At 42.0% G+C, this 17458-nt stretch overlaps 1 protein-coding gene across 1 annotated transcript in view; it reads left to right on the forward strand.

Moving 5' to 3' along the window:
* Window positions 1-17458, forward strand: part of ptgfrnb (prostaglandin F2 receptor inhibitor b) — a 57162-nt gene that overhangs the window by 21367 nt on the left and 18337 nt on the right. Inside the window, exons 6-11 of the mRNA XM_046381988.1 lie at window positions 4257-4403; window positions 4520-4680; window positions 5062-5182; window positions 5917-6136; window positions 6726-6913; window positions 12839-12946. Coding sequence (XP_046237944.1) covers window positions 4257-4403; window positions 4520-4680; window positions 5062-5182; window positions 5917-6136; window positions 6726-6913; window positions 12839-12946 — 945 coding nt within the window. The remainder of the gene's footprint in view (window positions 1-4256; window positions 4404-4519; window positions 4681-5061; window positions 5183-5916; window positions 6137-6725; window positions 6914-12838; window positions 12947-17458) is intronic.

Below are 17458 nucleotides of genomic sequence, written 5' to 3' on the forward strand. Positions count from 1 at the left end.
TTCAATATTTTCTATTTGCCTACTTTTCTCTGATAGAAAACTGAATGTCTTTGGGGTGTTGAGACACTGAAAACGGCTCCATGGTCTCCGGCGACATCTAAGGACACCATTCACCATTTTGAAATTTTGTCATAGCTAGCTAGCTAGCTAGCTTTGACAAATCTAGCTTAACCTAGCTAGCTAGATTAATACTTTATTGATCTCGAAGGAAATTTAAGTCCAGTTGCTATGTAGATATACAAGCAGAACACCAATGTAAACCAAAACACGCTTAACAAATATGTAAAGTTAAGTAAGAGAGGTATAACATTTAAAGAGTCATATATGAAATATACAAAATCAAGTAAACTCTGCTGGCAGGAGTTGAATATGGCCTGGGAGGGACCAATGGACTTCCATTTGTTTTGTGTTTTTGATTATGACTATAGTTAAAAATGAGCTGTAGTGAAAATAATTGTTAGTTGCAGGCCTACAGTAGAAGCGCTTTCACTCCAATTTGCAGTTCATTTGCACGGAGTAGCAGCAAAATAATGACTGAGATATCAGAACGTTGGAGACGGTGCTGTCACCTTAATATTCACTGAGAACCAGTCTACAAGTAAGTTCTTAAGAGAACACATGCGGTGCGATCCAGATGAAAGCAGTTTGTTGTGTTGACATTGACCTATTTTTTTTTCTCCCCCCCCGTCACTCTGTCTCCCCGAGCCGCACACTAATAGAGTTTTCTTATTTCTAAAGCTTGTTTTTGCACAACATCTGCTCTGCTAAACTCCACAGAGTGCGGAGTGGCTACGAGTCATTTGCGAGGCGTGAGGTCAGCAGAGGTTTTAAGAATAGGGGGGCAGCCGTGGCCTAGAGGTTGGAGAAGCGGCTTGTGATGGGAGGGTCACCGGTTCGATTCCCCCACCGGATGGGCAGGAAAAATTTGGGTGTGGTGGAGTGATTAATGCGAAAAATGCCCCCCCATTAGCCAGCTGATGTGCCCGTGAGCAAGGCACTTCTAATGGGAGTGATGACTTGTACTCGTTTTTCATATTTGCTGGATTGTTATTGCACAGTTCTATGTCTGTTGTGGCTTATGCTGTCGGGTTTAGCCAACCAAACCACCAAGTGACTGCGCGATTAGTCTTTTCGGTCGAAGTTCTGCGTCATCTGTGGTACTGAAGACATATTACTGTGTTTACATGCACTCATTCTTTATTATTATTATTATTCCAAATATGACAGTAGTACTAATTAGATACAAGCCAAACGACATATTTAGATATTTTGAACTGAGCCTTATTCCAACTGTAGCACTTTCCAATGAAAACATGTGGGATATGCCAGCACATTCAGAATATGCATCTCAACTTGGAGGCGATAATGTTAGCTCGCTCATCAATCATCATCATCATCATCATAACTGAGCAGCTCATCTGCTGAATAAGTCGCATGCATCACGGTCTGTTGTTGTGGAGTCGTAAAAAAAAACGCTAGTTTGAAGAATGCAGTTTCGCAGAACTTGCAGAAGGGGTCATGTTAATACCCAAGGGGGACTTCGGTTTCAAAGGGTGGTAAATATCCTCAGCAGGGCGTAGCCGTGGGATGGTTGTCACTATTTAAGAGTGTGCACTACTGCATTTAAACATTAATGTAAGTGGAAAACTCATTTTCATTACCCATGTAAACTGCTTAGTTGTGTTACCAAAATCCAGATATCTGTTACAGTGTGACGTTACAGAGTGTGACGTTACAGAGTGACATGAAGTTAGCCAGGTGCGCTTCAAGGTTTGAAGTTCAGCATTAATGAAATTAGTTGGATTATCGGTTCATGTTGTCGATCGTTATCCGGGGGGGGGGGGGGGGGGTGAGCTTAAGTTGTCAGATCTTTGCAAAGAATTTTTGCACAAAATAAAGCGTTGTTGCTAGTTTTGCTAAAATAAATAACCGTGTAGAGCACTGGTTTTCAGAGCCTCTGTCGGTGAGATGCAGCACACTGTTGAACAGTATCAGCTCTCCTGTTCTACTAAATAAGGCAACATTTCAGCGAGGGAGAGGGAGGGAGAGGCGCGTGGCTCATTGGAAGGGAAGCTTCACACATTCTCACTGATCAAAGTGTGTGTGTGTGTGTTCACAGCAGATGGTGACAGTGCATGAGTCAGTGTGTGTGTGTTTATGTGTGTGTGTGACGTCCAAATGACATCACCCCTCCTTTGCCAAGCACACACAGACGTATGTGCTTGTATTTATAGTGTTTCTGCTGTGTGTGTTTGTGTGCGCATGTTGGTCAGTGGTACACATCGATATGGCAGCAGACTGTGGTTTGTGTCAAGTATTACTTGTATATACATATAGTGTGTGTGTGTGTGTGTGTGTGTGTGTGTGTGATATCTCACAGTTAGACAGGTGGAAATCTTTGGGTGTGTTTCCCGTTCATTGACGCATAAAGGTGCAATCTGGATGTCTGACTGAGATTACCTACTTCAACACCCACAGACACACACACATATACACAGAGTATTAGCAGTGTGATACACACCTCATCTCACACAGTTAAAACTGTTATTGCAGGTCTATTTCTGTTGTCTGGCTCTTCAATTCAGCTCTATTTAAGGACCAAACCAATGAAAAAAAATAAATAAATAAATAATAATAATAAAGGATTCACTTTCCGTTTGTCTGGTGATTCTTTAATGTTGTAAAGTAAGAAAGCCTGGCAGTGACTCATAAAAGTAACTACCCTCTGCAGTCTCTAGAGGCAGTACAAATGATAAGGATAATTAAATAAATATTATGCATATTATTATTGTATTATGGTAAGAAAATGATGTCAGTGCATCATAGGGCTCTTTTTTGAAAGCAATGGCATTGGAGTATATGGATAAATACTGTACACTACATGGCCAATATGTATATTATGTAGAACATTACACCGTGTGTGAAATTTGTATTGTAATAGAAATGTCTTTCTGTCAGCACCATTTCAGCTTTCACTCTTCTGAAAAGCTTGTCCACTAGGTTTTGGGACCTGGCTGCATGGATTTCTTTTTTCATATTCAACCACGATAGCAATTAGTGAGGTCTAACAGTGATGTTCGGTGATAATAGGCTCGGTTGGCTGTCGGTGTTCCAGTTCATCTAAAAGGTATTGGAGTGGGTTGAGATCAAGGGTCTGCGCAAGCTAGTAAAGTTCTTCAGCGCCAAATTAGGGAACCCCTTTCTTTGTGGCCAGTTTAAAGTAGACCAAAAGTATTTTAAAGCACGTGGACAGGGGTGTGCGCGTATGTTTGACCATATAGTGTATGTTTATTTGCTAGATTTTAGGAAATCCTTGGCTTTGAGTCTTTTACATTTAAGGTGTACTTGAAATGTACTTGAAATCCTTGTAGCTTTACCTTTCAGATTGATGAGTTTTGGGCTTTCAGACATGGCTGTCTTGACGTCGCCCATCATGCCTCAGCTCATACAAAACAGGACCTTGACAGATAGACTCACACAAGGGGTGAAGTAATAAGAGGGCAGCATCAATGATGGATTTTGAAACTGACTTTGCAGCAGAGGGTAGAGACTCGGTGGCCATGCTAACCTTTTGTCAAAATTAGGATTTTGTGGCTTCTGTAAGGTTGTAGGGTTGGGCTTTGTCTACTGTATTGATCTATGACAGCGTCTACAGCGATGTCTTAAACTTAGTTGCATTGAGCGACTGAACCTTGAGTTAGCCAGCTAGCTCAGAGATATGCATAAAGTGCTGGTTGTTGGCCTAATGGCCGGTGTCACTTTTTACATCTTGGTCTTTTTTAACTAATGCAACACCTTTTCACCGGATAGAGGATTTTAGTCATCGGATGCCCCCCCCCCCCGGACATTCTGTCTCAGCCTAGGAGCATCGGAGATGGACTGATTTTTAGCGTGATAGTGCTTTATTCAGTGTTTTTACTGGTCTACCTACCAGATACTTTGGATTTGCAGAGGAGGAGACCTCTGCAGATAATTCATTAGCCAATGAAAAGCTTGTGAATGATTAACAGCTGTGGTTGTAGTGACTTGTAGGATCTAAATACCTTGATCTCAGTCTGTATAACCCAAGTTTACCACTCATGGGTGATCGTGAGGTTGCCAAAACTGAGCAAAAACATTGCGAATCAGCTAAAAACCAGTTTATCAGTGCTTCATTACCCTTTTAATACTGCGTTTCCACATTTAAAGTATCTAAATGTTCGAACTGCATAGTAAAACTGAGTTTAATTTTCTGCTATCTCGCTTATTTTCCCCAGAACCGAGCTTCACGCTGACCCTTGAATCCGTCATGAGCCCCCAGATGACGGCTGAACCCACAGAGCTGGCATGTCATGTGACCAACATTACCCATTTACCCCTGGGAGGCAGACTAGGTGTCACCTGGGAGCACACCACACTCCCTGGTACTTTTACCTCAGCCTTTGTACAACTTTTTAATGCCCCATAGAATTCTTTAATGACTAGAAATTATTACAGAACCTATTACAGGTTTGTTTTTAATCTGTCCAATCATCTGCAGGTATAGGGGATGATCCCCAGACCTCACATTCCATTGGCTCTCTGGACGGGCATGGTAACCTGTTGCCAGGGCCGATGTACTCTGATAGGCTGAAGAGCGGCGCGTTGTCCCTGACCAGAGTCCAGCCCGACACATTCAAACTGCGATTCCTCCGCACACAGGTAGCAAAACAGAGCTGAGAACATCGTGACTGATGGAAACAGTGATTTCTGCATTATTGTTATAATCAGATTATAGACAGAAGGAGCTGAAAGGAGGTATTGCTCTGCTTGATATTTTGTGTTGTCTGTTTCCATTTTAAATATAAATGTCGTTTTCCTTATGTGACTTGAAAATCCAACAGCATTTGTTTAACATTAGTGTCATATTTGGGCTCTTTCACAAGAAAATGATCGAATTTAAAGATGTTAAACTACACTATTAAACAGTGACTCTGCGCTTCCAGTTCCTCCGTCCTGGAATCGTCGGCTGCATTCAAAAATTCTAACTGAAAATGAACGTATTTATGTTGATCACCGACTGGTTCTTCACTCTGTCTGCAGGAGGTCGACATGGGACTGTATGCTTGCACTGTGTCTGCTTGGAGTGTTAACAGCCAGGGTGACATGTTGAAGATGGCTGAGCACCAGAGCTCACCGCAGACCGTACGATGGGTTACCAAACGTAAGGAAGATATGTTTGTTCTGATCTCCTGTTGTAATTTCTTCTGCTATCGCATTACTTTCAAAAGTGAGTTGACTTATGGGGGCAAAAAGGAAAAAAAAAATACAAGTAATTGCCTTTTGAGCTTGTGGACTTGTGTGTGAATACATGCATCATGAGGCAAAACATGAATTCTTTTTAGTGCTATGGGGCAATCAACATTTTCTTTTGGAACCTTTGTACTTATCTCTGCACATAACATTCATCCTAATACTCCAGGTCGTATTTTGTGATTTAATGAGGTACTTTGGGGAGAAATTCAGAAAAACAGAACCATTAACTCACATTCATGATTAAGAAAACTCTAATATGCTACCAGCACCAGCCAAGAAAATAGTAACCCTGCTGTTCAGTTTTATGAATAAGCTCTAATGTCTACATATCATTTCCAGACTTCATAGAGAAATCCCTCCACATAACAACAGACCTCTTGTCTTAGCCACTTTTATTCGCTACGCACACACACTTCTTCTCTGTTTCAGCCCTGCATGCTGAAGTTGTTGCCTTCAATTTAGCTCATTTAGCCATGATGTAACTGCATTTGTGTGTTTGTGTGAGAAAGAGTCTGCTTTGAAGTGCACAGTGTAATCACTTCCTGTTGCCCACTGTCTGGGATTTCCCCCCAATCGGAGACACTCTGGTGGGGTGAGAGATGTCCCTCTTGAAGTTCATTGATGGACTGGTGGCATTTTCAGGTCCCTCTCTCAACGTCGTTGCCAAGCACATCCGTGAAGCCTCAGTTGGCGGAGCTACCTTTGAGATGAGCTGCACCGTGGACACTGAGAACCTCGGGGAGGTGGGCTACTCGGTGCTCATCCAATCACAGGACAGCCTGGAGGGCAACGTAAGAACCATCATGACTCTCAGCCCTGACAACGTCGTGCAGCACGGAGGAGTCACAGACCCCAACAGGAGGTTAATACCTGGTTACATACCGTATTTTCTGGACTATAAGCCGCTACTTTTTTCCCACGCCTTCAGCTCTGCGGCCTAAACAACGATGCGGCTAATATATAGATTTTTACGGGCCAACAGTCGTGTTGCGCGTCATGCACATACCGTCATCATGGAAAACACTCGAAAAAAAAATGCATATGATGCAGCTTTTAAGTTAAAAGCAATCGAACTGGCTGCCCAAGAAGGAAATAGAGCTGCTGCACGTAAGCTTGGCGTAAGTGAATCAATGGTGAGACGAGAACTTAAACTTAAAAACAAGAACTGACGCAATGCAAAAAGATGACAAAAGCTGTAAGAGGTAATAAAAGCAGATGGCCCGGACTTGAAAACGTATGTCATGTTACAATGTGGACATAGTCAAGTGCGGCCTGTATATGTACAAATACTATTTATTTATTTTTTTTAATTTGGTGGGTTCAGCTTATACTCAGGTGCGTTCTATAGTCCAGAAAATGCGGTAGTTACGTTAACACATATGAACAAGTGGAAAGACAGACTGGAGTTTTACTTGAAATATATTTATCTCTCTCTTTCTCTGTTCACTCAGAGACAGTCTGGTTCTGACAAAGTCCGGTCCGACAGAGTTTCGCTTTCGCCTAGCCGGCGTCCAGTTGTCCGACAGAGGTTACTACTGGTGTGACATCACCGCGTGGACGAAACAACAGCCAGGACAAACTTGGACCAGAGTTACCAGCGCAGAGTCGAACAAAATCAAGATCGACTTTCAAGAGAACGGTGGGTTGATGCACGTGTTCTGTGTTCATTTGTTTCAAAAGTATGTTTAGTGATTCATCAAAGCTGAAAACAAAGATCACTTTCCAATCAGGTCTAGACCAGACTCTTTAATTAAATTGTAATACAGAGAACCCAACATTCCCCCTTAAGCAAGCACTTGGCAACAGTGGCGAGGAAAAACTGCCTGTTAGAAGGCAGAAACCTCGGAGCAGACCCCGGGTCAAGATGGACGGCCATCTGCCTTGACCGGTTCAGGCAGAGTTAACTTGTTGGAACCCTGAAACAACAGTACCTCCTTCTGCCATTGTCTTCTCCGCAGAGATGCAAAGTCCATCCCCTTTTCAGTGGACCACAGTGGGACCTTATTCAGGAAAAAAAAAAAAACTGTTTCCTGTTTGAATTGTGCCATGAAGAGCACTTATGACATTTGTCAATTTAGACGATTTTGCAAATCAAGAAAGTCACAGTTGGTCCTGAACTCTCCTTTCTCGTTGTTTGTCAGCAAGGCCAGACGTGATGATTTGTCTGTAAATAATTTTTTTCTCTGCCAAGGTAACGGCCATCTTTATGACAACAATTAGTTGTCTCTTGTCATTAACTACCATCCATATTTTTTTTACAAAATAAGTTCCCATGGGAAAAGCTGGGCGGGACTTCGCCTTTCTCTACCAATTGCCCAGAGTGGCTCTTGAGGACTATAGCATTTAGTATGATACCATCTCACAATGATCTGATCTTTCATAAAAAGCTTCTTGGGACTATAGTGTGGGAAAAACTAAACAGCTGCTCTGTTGAGCGCACGGCGATGAGGTTAAACGCCCGTTGTGCTCGTTATTGTCAGACTGCTTCCTATTTTTAATTGTCTCCCATACTTAACCCTTTAGATTTCTTGCAGTCTTTTCTTTTTCAGACATTGCGCTCATTTAATAAAAAGTTCCTTCGACCAGGGTTTCAACAAAGAGAGTAACGGAAGAACCAAGTCTTTTTATAGAAATACCGTATGTAAGCAGTTCTGTACATTAATAAACACATTATACATACACATCCTCCACCCACTCTGCGTTGCTGATGATCGCCAAAGTTCTCTAATAACGTGCAAAAATAGAGATGCAAACACACACACACACAAACACACACACCTTAAGCCCTTTGACGCCCACCACAGCCACTGGCCTACTTAACTTTCTTTGATCTGTCTGGGAAGTGGGATACAGTGGGACAGTGGGAGGAGGAAGAGGAACAGGAGCATCAGAAATTAGAGGAGGAAGGGAACGAGTGTGACAAGGATGAAGACAAAGGTAGAGAGTCAAACTCAGGAGGAGCAAAGTGGAAAGGTGACAAGGACAAAGCGTGAGGCGGAGAAAGAGGAATATTAATAATGTGGAGAGGAAGAAGGAAGGGAGAAAGAGGAGGGCAAGGAAGACAAAAAGAACGGAGGAGGAACTGGAAGAAGTCACTGATGGATAGAGAAAGGATAGGGAACAGAAAGGTGAGTAAGGAAAGTTGGAGGAATGTAGTAAAAGTATATTGCACTTTTCAAATAAAACTCTTCAGCACAGGATATCAAGCTGCCGGGAGAGAAACGCATAAGAACAACAAATTGTCTCTCTCATGACACTTTCCAGTTAGAGCAGGTCTAGACCTGCCTAGACTCTTTAATTAAATTGTAATACAGAGAACCCAACATTCCCCCTTGAGCAAACACTTGGCGACAGTGGTGAGGAAAAACTGCCTTTTAGAAGGCAGAAACCTCAGAGCAGACCCTGGCTCAAGATGGGCGGCCATGTGGTGGGGCCTGAGTCCTCTGCCACACAAACAGTCATAAACGTGGACAGTGAAATACTGGTTTTGGCTTGTCCCGAAGGAGGATGAATGCTGACTCAGTTACTGGGTCATGTGATCCTCCCATACTTTCAGTAATATACTGTATGGGAGCACGTGTCTGGAACTCAACCAGCAAATAACTTGAGTTTTATATATTTGATTAGAATGGTTAATTAAATTTCCAGTCCAATTTGTTGAACCATTAAATGTGCTGGGTGTTTTTTTTTTTCCTCTTGGTTTTATATCAACTGCTAAATGATATCTTCATACTTTGGCTACAGCTGTATGGTAACCATATTAAAGGAATTCATATGATCATATGATAGATCTTAAAAACTAATATATTGGGGCACCTGGGAGCTCACCTGGCAGAGTGGTGAACCCCAATGTACAAAAGCCAAGACCTCAGCAGGGGGGCCCTCCCTTGATTCCAGCCTGTGGCTCCAAAAAAACCCCAACTTTTAAAAACTAATATATAGTTTTTAGATTCCATTTTGACCCGCACAGGTCGAGCTCTGCTGGGGAGTAGACACTCATAAACCTGCTGAGGGCTTCGCCGACGCGGACCCTCCTCCCTACATGTTACTTTGTTGCGCATCTTTGAGACGAGCTGCAGCATTTTTGAACCATCTGAAAAGAGGTTTGTGGGAGGCAGAAAAGGCTCAGTAGAGAGGGAGGGAGGGAGGGAGAGAAAGAAAGATGGCGGCAAAGGAGAGATAGGCTGAAGATCTAAAATCTCTGGGGAGGGAAGAAGCCCTTGAGCTTCCTCTTTCTATCATTTGCCATTTTTCCTCCTCCCTCGTCTCTCCGCCATGCTTTCACTCTCTCTCTCACCCCTCACCGTCTCTCCCCCCTACCTCTCTCGCCCCTCTCTCTCCCTCTCTCAGGGACATCTTCAAAGTGAAGCCCTTTGGCCAATCAGCCAGCTGCGGAGATCTGCACCGCTGCTTTCCTTTTCTTTCTCCGCCTGCGTGTTCGTGCGTGCGTGTGTGTGTGTGTGTGCAATCTTTCAAGTGTTCAAGTGTGCACGTCCAACTTGAACATTTTTTGAGTTGACCCCACACAGAGCAGCACCCCCACCACCACCACCACCACACACACACACACACACACACACACACACACAACCCCCACGCACACACAAACACATACAGCTTCAAGCTGAGCAGTTTTCAAGAACCCCTTATACTCGCCTTAGGGGAAGGAAGTTCTGTGCACTCAGTCGTGTGTGTGTGTGTGTGTGTGTGTGTGTGTTAAGAACACATCCACAAAACTGGCAAGTGTCCCAAGGTTCCAGCTGTATCTTCAATGTTTCAGACGTGTTGTGGTACTTCTGCCTGTGCAGGGATCTTCTATGAGGACGTATATGGAAATGCCAAGTCTCACCAGCGCATTTACTGTTAAATAATTCAGTGTTTAAGTGATTTTTGTAGATGAGGGTGGTAACATAAATATGGAGTGGCCAGCGGGAAAAAAGTACTTCATCTTTTCACTAGAGTACTATGGCTTTAAATGTGGCCATTCAAAGATTTGCATTGACTCCATACTTTGTGGTTTGACACCCCCCCCCCCTGTTCTTTCAGTCTCCATTGGGTTGTGTTCCATATACATAGTTTACATAACTCTGGTTAAACTGGGGACATTTCGAGATCTTTGTGACCCATGTTGTGAAAAAGAAATTTCTGCATCCATCTTTAGGGTGAAATAGCTAGACAACCATGTGGGCTACTGAATATGATGCAGTTTGATCATTTTATTGGAAAAGTAATGCTGCTTTGCTCAACTTGGAAACAAATGAGACATGAATGTTGTTGACGTTATTTCTCTGCAAGTTTTAACACAGAGCCTGTTTCCTGAAGTTTCTCCTCTAAATCACCCTCATACTTCTTTGGGATCTCATAACTCAGAGTTTTCTGCAACCACTTTCAGTTTACATGGGAATATTAAATGTGATTTTTACCTGTTATTTGTATTTTTATAGGCGCTACAGGTGTTCACAATTTCTTTTTCCCCTCAGGGACTTTTAAGCACCTGTTGTCTTGTGTCCCAGATCAGGAAAGTACAGACAAACATAAAAAAAAAAGAGCTGGTTACCTTTAGCTCATCATGATCTATTCCCAGTTCACCCAGTACAAGTCCTTTCACCTAAAACTCTTCTTCTACGGTGTATAATGTGATTGGGGTTTTTGATTTACTCTGTAAGTAGTCCATCTTGTTGGTCGGGTCTTGCTGATTTTTTTTTTTTTTTAATATGTGGTTTATTACCTGATGCAGGTATGGCTCTCTTCCAGCTCACCCACCTGTTCTGTGGTGTTCTTTTCCATCACTATTCAGAAATCTTTCAACTTGTCCATATGATGTCTTCCACCAATCTTTGGAGCAGCTATTCAATGTTCTTCTGGGTTTCGTTTGTTTTAACTGTCTCTTTTCCGCTTTGATGGTTGCGCAAAGGCTTTTTCTGTTCTGTTCTTTTTATTTTATTTTACCAAGGGTAATGGGAAGCATATGAGCGTCACAAAGCAGTACAGTGACATGAATTGTTCCTTTAATGAACCCGTACAGCTCACCCCCCCTCGCTGCTGTTCCTTGTGCGTAAATGTGCGCAGTGTCTCTTAATGGCAAAACACAATTATTATATTCTTCTGCTTGGGCATCACGGCGCGACATTAATAATTTGTTGTTAAATATGCTGCAGATGACTAAAAAGCTCCTCAAAGTTAATAAGTGCTGCCGCCAAGAGTAATAGTGAATATATAAAATATATGCAGTATTTTGTAGCTCCTGTAAACATCAGTCATGTTGAACAATTTTGGACCGACTTCTGAAGTGTCTCATAATACTCATGTTAATTTAAGGTTGATTTTTTTCTCATTTGCAGCTCACCAGCACCCAGGAGGGACATTTTTTTTTCTTTTTTTATATCTGTCCTCATGATATTTATACAGCTAGAGTGCATGTACTGTACAGTATGTTGTCTGCACATGACAGCGTGGATAATGCAGCTTTCTTGGGGAAAACTGTCAGAATATCTTAAATGTTTCAAAGCCCACTTCGTCCCTGAAAACCATGATGTGACTGTAGCTTTCTGTAGCAGCTCTCACTCGACTTTTTTCCACACTTGCGCATTTTCAGTTCGTGTTTTAGAGGCTGCTAAGCATTGAGCCAGCAGATATGTTCTCACAGAGCAGTGACCAAATAACCAGACAACACTGGCATCGCTTTCCAAGAATAGCGGTTGGTTTGTCTGTCCATCTGCCTGTCAGCCAGTCCATCTGTGCCCGACGCTTTGGGTCCAGAGCAAAATATTACAACACTGCAGTGACATTTGGTAGGATCAGGGTGGTTCCTAAGGAGTTTGGTGACCCCTCTCGACCTGCCCTGCAAAACACAAATCCTCCAGAGTCTGTCCTTGTCAGAAATCTTGCGACCCATGTGACTTTGTCTCTATAGAAGGACCATCAGTCCAAACTTTTGACAAGAGATACCAGAGCGTATTGCACAGTACAGACTCCTGGCAGAGTGTTGCATTGTCATGGCTTTAAGTTGGCTTTTCCTATTATGATAAGTCCCACAAGGCCTGTGCCAGCTTTTCACAACAGATATATGATCATTTAATAAGCTATAGGCGAGGTGGTAGCAGATTGGCTTCACTGTCACTCTTTATCTGGGATTGGGAAGCGACTGGACGCTAACGGAGAGGCAAACATTTCTCTGTGGAGGGCATATATGGAAATCCACATTAAATAGGACGGGGGTCAGCATTTCAGCAGCCCCCATGCAAATATGCTTTTACTTCCGAGTTTCCATCTGCATTGATGACGACATTAGTAGTTGGTATTTCTATAATCTATTTTAGTCGGTCTTTTCATCTACGCCACATCTCTGTCCCGCTTGTTGATTTCAGCATATCAGAGAGATCGCAGTGTTTACCAGCGAGCTCACATCTGCTGTGGTTCCTCTGGGGACACGCATGCAGGGTTATTGTACATATGTGTTTAAAACAGTCTTGTGTTTAAATGAATCCTTTCGATGTCGGCTGAGTTTCCTCTGAAGTCTTCCTGTCTGTGTCAGATGATTTGAGCTGATGTGTTGGCGTTGCAGGGCCTTCCTTCTCCATCGCCATCCAATCGGACGTCAGCAGTGTTTATCCGTGGGAAACAGCCAAGATGGAGTGTTCGCTCAGCGTCTCTGGGTCCTCGCCGAAGACTGGTACAACACACACACACACACACACATACACAGGTAGACCACACATAGTTGTAGACGTTTTCACACACGAGTCAGTTAAAGTTCTTGTTTTTCCCAAGTTCTTTCTGTTTTATCAGCTTTTTTTACACACACATGCACAAAGAAATACAGCTCTAATACACACACACACACACACACACTTCTACATCACATGCTAATGTTGCGCTCTTCACCTGCCAACCTGTCAACAGCGCTGCTAATAAGAATGATTTGACTTGTGCATTTCAAATGGTTGTGTAGATGAAAAAAAACCCTGCCTGTCTCTCGCGCTTGTTAACGCATACACGAACACACACAACCCTTTAATTTCTTTCACTGTTTTTTTTTTTTTTGTGGATGTGTGTTTGCAGCTTGAAATACTAGTTACTTCTTGTGCTGTAGATTGTAATGATAACATTTCTCATCTGAAATAGGCTTAATATGATCAGCTATTCTAATATTTTTTTTTAATAATATTATCATAGTCATTTTTAATCACATTAATGTAGAGATAAAAAAAAAATGCACCTAAACAGTAGCTGTGGCTTTATAGCTTCTTTTCATGAGAATACTGTATGTTCGGGTTGTGTTTGCAGCTTGTTGTGCTGCCACCAACTGGTTAAAAAAAATCAGTCAATGCAGGATCCAAAGTGAAAAATGGCCTCTTTTTGTGGTATTTATTATTACCACTGAAAATACTCCATAGAATAGAGATGTTGAATGCTGTTTTTTTTTCTTTTGTAGTGCAACCTCCACCATTCCCTCCCTTCTTTAGAAACAAACCATCTGCAGTGTAATCCATCGCTATTCCCACTTCGCTCCATTTATCTTTCTCTCCTTCTGTCCCACCCCCCCCATTTCCTTTCCTTGCTCATTCTAAACACCCATCCATCTTCTATCCTCCCTCCTCATCCTCATCACTTCATACTTCATACTCTTTAACTTAAGCGCATCACATGACATCATGCATCTCTCACCACCTCCCTCTGTCCATCTGTCACCCATCTCTCTCTCCATCTTCTCCCTTTCTATGGATCTTTTTTATTTACTTTCCAACATGTGTTTTCTATATTATTCTCACAGTGAGCGGGTAAAACACAATCCTCAGTTGGATGTGTGTGTGTGTGTGTGTGTTTGGTTTGTTGGTTGGTTGTTTGGAAACGGTTTTGCAAACACGAGCAGAGCAGAATCCCATTTCCTGTTTGTGAACATGGTTCCTCGCACCTGTGTCCTCACGTCTATGTATGTTTGCATATACGTATGTTTGGGTACGCATTAATATTCGCTCGCTGTAGTGGAACCCTGCAGGGATTGGTGGGTTGGTGGTCGTGGAGCGTGCTCTCTCAGACAGCTGCTCCATGGGAAGAAATCCCCCCTCAGCATCACAGCTGACAGGACTGTTATGCATGGACGTGTTCAATATGGGAAGGAAAGATGGATGTGCTATATTATTATTATTTGCAATAAGTATTAGCTGTCATATACCAGCTAATAACAGGTGGGTGTGGTTCATCAAAATAACACAAAAAGTGTATTTTCTCCCCTTTTTTTAAGAAGTTCCAGGAATAATTAAACTCAACTCAGTTATTTATAAGCATTTATATACATCCACATGTATATACCCAGGACATTATTCTTTTTTATTTTAAAATTTGTTCCCTCATTAAATCACAATGCAAGAAAAATGGTTAGTGGGTAGTCTCTAATTTGTTAATGCAAAGTCCTAGCTTGTCAATAATCATCAACAATCATGCATAATAATGAGCCAAACATTTTGAGAGCACCGTAGCGCGCTAGCCTCTTTTGAATGCAACTTACTCGATCCAGGCTGTGATCGGTGCATTGACTTGATGAAGACCAAGGAAGTTCAAGGGTGATGTTCAACCACAAGGGTAAAAAGACTATCACTGGAAGAGAGGCAGTACTGTCAGCGGTGTGTTGTGGAATCTGGGAGGGGGAAGGGCACTGAAAAATTAAGTAGCAGTATCTTTACAGACAACACTGTCCTGGTTACTCTGATCTCACTGTGAGGTTTCACTGGGACTACTTTTCTCTCAAAAAGTCTCTCCAAGGTCTCCCCAGTGAGATCTGTTGATATTATCTCTTCTGAAAGGCAGATATCTTAAAAACTGCGCCCAAAATTGCAAGGCTAGATGAAGCGTGTTTATGAGCTTTAGGGCGAAATTTCATTTATGTATGTTTCTCCACTACTTTATAAGGCTAGTTCCTCTACAGTCACTGTGACTCATGTCGTGTCATTGTGTGTGTCGACAAATTCTCTTAGTGCTGTCCAGTGACATACCCTGATTTCCCACCTCAACACTTTTGTTAGTTTCAGACAAAGTGGTACGCACTTTACATATTTTGTAAGTTCGTCTTTTGCCTTGCAGCAGCATTCAATCCGAACATTGGTTACACATGAGGTCGACTCTCACGAGTTGCCAAGTTAATTCCTTGATGAATCATATTTAAAAAAAAAACAAACAAGGAGATCAAAAGTTGCAAGCAAACTTTCACACGCTGCCCAACTTGCAACAATAAATTTGTCAGTTCTTCGTCAGACAAATGGATTGTGACAATGGGATGCCGATTGCCACATAGGAAATGATACTCAACTGTCCAAAACTTAAAGGAATCTTCATTTACTGTCATAGATGACAGAAAGCAACAAATCCTTACACTTAAGACAGCAGAACTGGCAAATGTTTGACATTTTTGCTTAAAAAATGACTGGAATCATTACACAATTATTAAATAGCTGGCATCTAATTTTCTTTCTATCGACTAATCATTGCAGTTTGCTTGCAACTTTCCATCTACTCATCCTTCTCCTGTGCACCTGGCTTATAAATAAATAGATTTGTGAAGTATTGTTCTTCTCCAAGAAACCTCTTGTAAAGTTGAGTAATTTTCAAAAATGAGAAGAGGAAAGAAGTGCTTTTTTGTTGGTTACTATTTTCACAGCCAGATTAATCCATATTTCATACTCTAGTCAGTATTTGTGACCCCAAGATGGTGTATGTGATGTGTGTGTGTTTTCATGGTAATGAACGAACATGTCACTGAGTGTAACAGTGTGGCTGATGTGTTTTTAATAGCTGGAGGTGGATGGATTGGATATATCAGGCCTACACACACAGATCAATAAATAATATAGACAATAAATAATGTAGAATATCCCCAGCCATATCCTCGGTAGTAAATATGGTTCTCTATTTGGCAGAACACATACTATAGTCATACTGTAGATATTGCTGGTGCTAATCGTATTTCCATAGAGTTTTACTACCATTTTCAGAATCAGAATCAGAATCGTCTTTATCGCCATGTAACTTTACTAGGAATTTGTCTTGGTGATTGGTGCATACATAGAACGTAAGAACGAGCAACATATAATAGTAGAATAAGGTAAAATAAAATAGTAAAATACATGTGGTTATGGAGGTAGTACAGAATTGAGGTAGTACGGGGTGGAAAAAGTATAGTGCAAGTAGATGAGGTAAACAGTGCAAATTTTGTTACAAGTATAACTTTTGCTACCAGTGCCAACAGAATTTTGAAGCCCTTTAGCAGGCAGGCTGGGAAAGGCGAGACGGGGAAAGTACCTCACGGTGTCACACGTGTGAATTACACACAGCTTAAAGGTTGGCTAGGGCCAATTAGCCATCCGGTATCGAGTGACATGTGTCAACAAAGGTGTGGTGTTTCTGTTGTCTCGCTGTGCACGACAGCCAAACTTTTACTTCCTCGGGTATTCTTACCCACATATACACTCACACACTCTCACACTAAAAAACATTTTTTAGTTGGGCGTGACTGCGTGTTGCGCCATAAAGCAGCACCTTTGCCTGTGCATGTACTGGTGTTCTGCGTGCAGGTCGATACGGTTTCTCCGGCTGAGTAATATTAGGAGTGTATAATAGAGCGCTTATCTTCGTAGCTCATTGCGCTGATGCAGTAAGACGAGAAAGGAACTTTCAGGGAATTACTCAAAAGGTTGTGAAACCGTCTTTATAAATGATTGAAAACAGCCCTCCTGTTGGAGCTTGTTTATATGATGGGCATGGTGAAACACATGCAACAGTGTCCTTCATTATTCCTCACTACTTAGTCAGTCAGTGTTCATTATGGGAGCACAGATTGCAGGTTAGACAGAACTATGTAGAGCCCATACATTTCTGTTGTTAACCTTTGGGGTGACCAGGTGTCCTGACAAAGTCAGCACTGGAATTACGAGTTCTGTAAACCAAATCCTTTTCTATTTGTTTTAAAATAGTAATAAATAATAGGGTATGCTGTGAGACTTGCGGTTGGGAAAGCAACAATAAGCATCCTGGCTCTCCGGGAAGAAACTCTTAATCTCCTCCTGAGGTAATACCAAAGGAAGAGAGTCCGTTTTCCTAAGATGCTACATTAAGTGTTCCTAAAGTTTTAAAGGTGGCGCTACGACATCCTGAAGGGCAGCATCACTCATGTGGAAACGATACACTGTCG

This window comes from Scatophagus argus, chromosome 24, assembly GCF_020382885.2.
Source record: "Scatophagus argus isolate fScaArg1 chromosome 24, fScaArg1.pri, whole genome shotgun sequence".
Lineage (NCBI taxonomy): Eukaryota > Metazoa > Chordata > Actinopteri > Scatophagidae > Scatophagus > Scatophagus argus.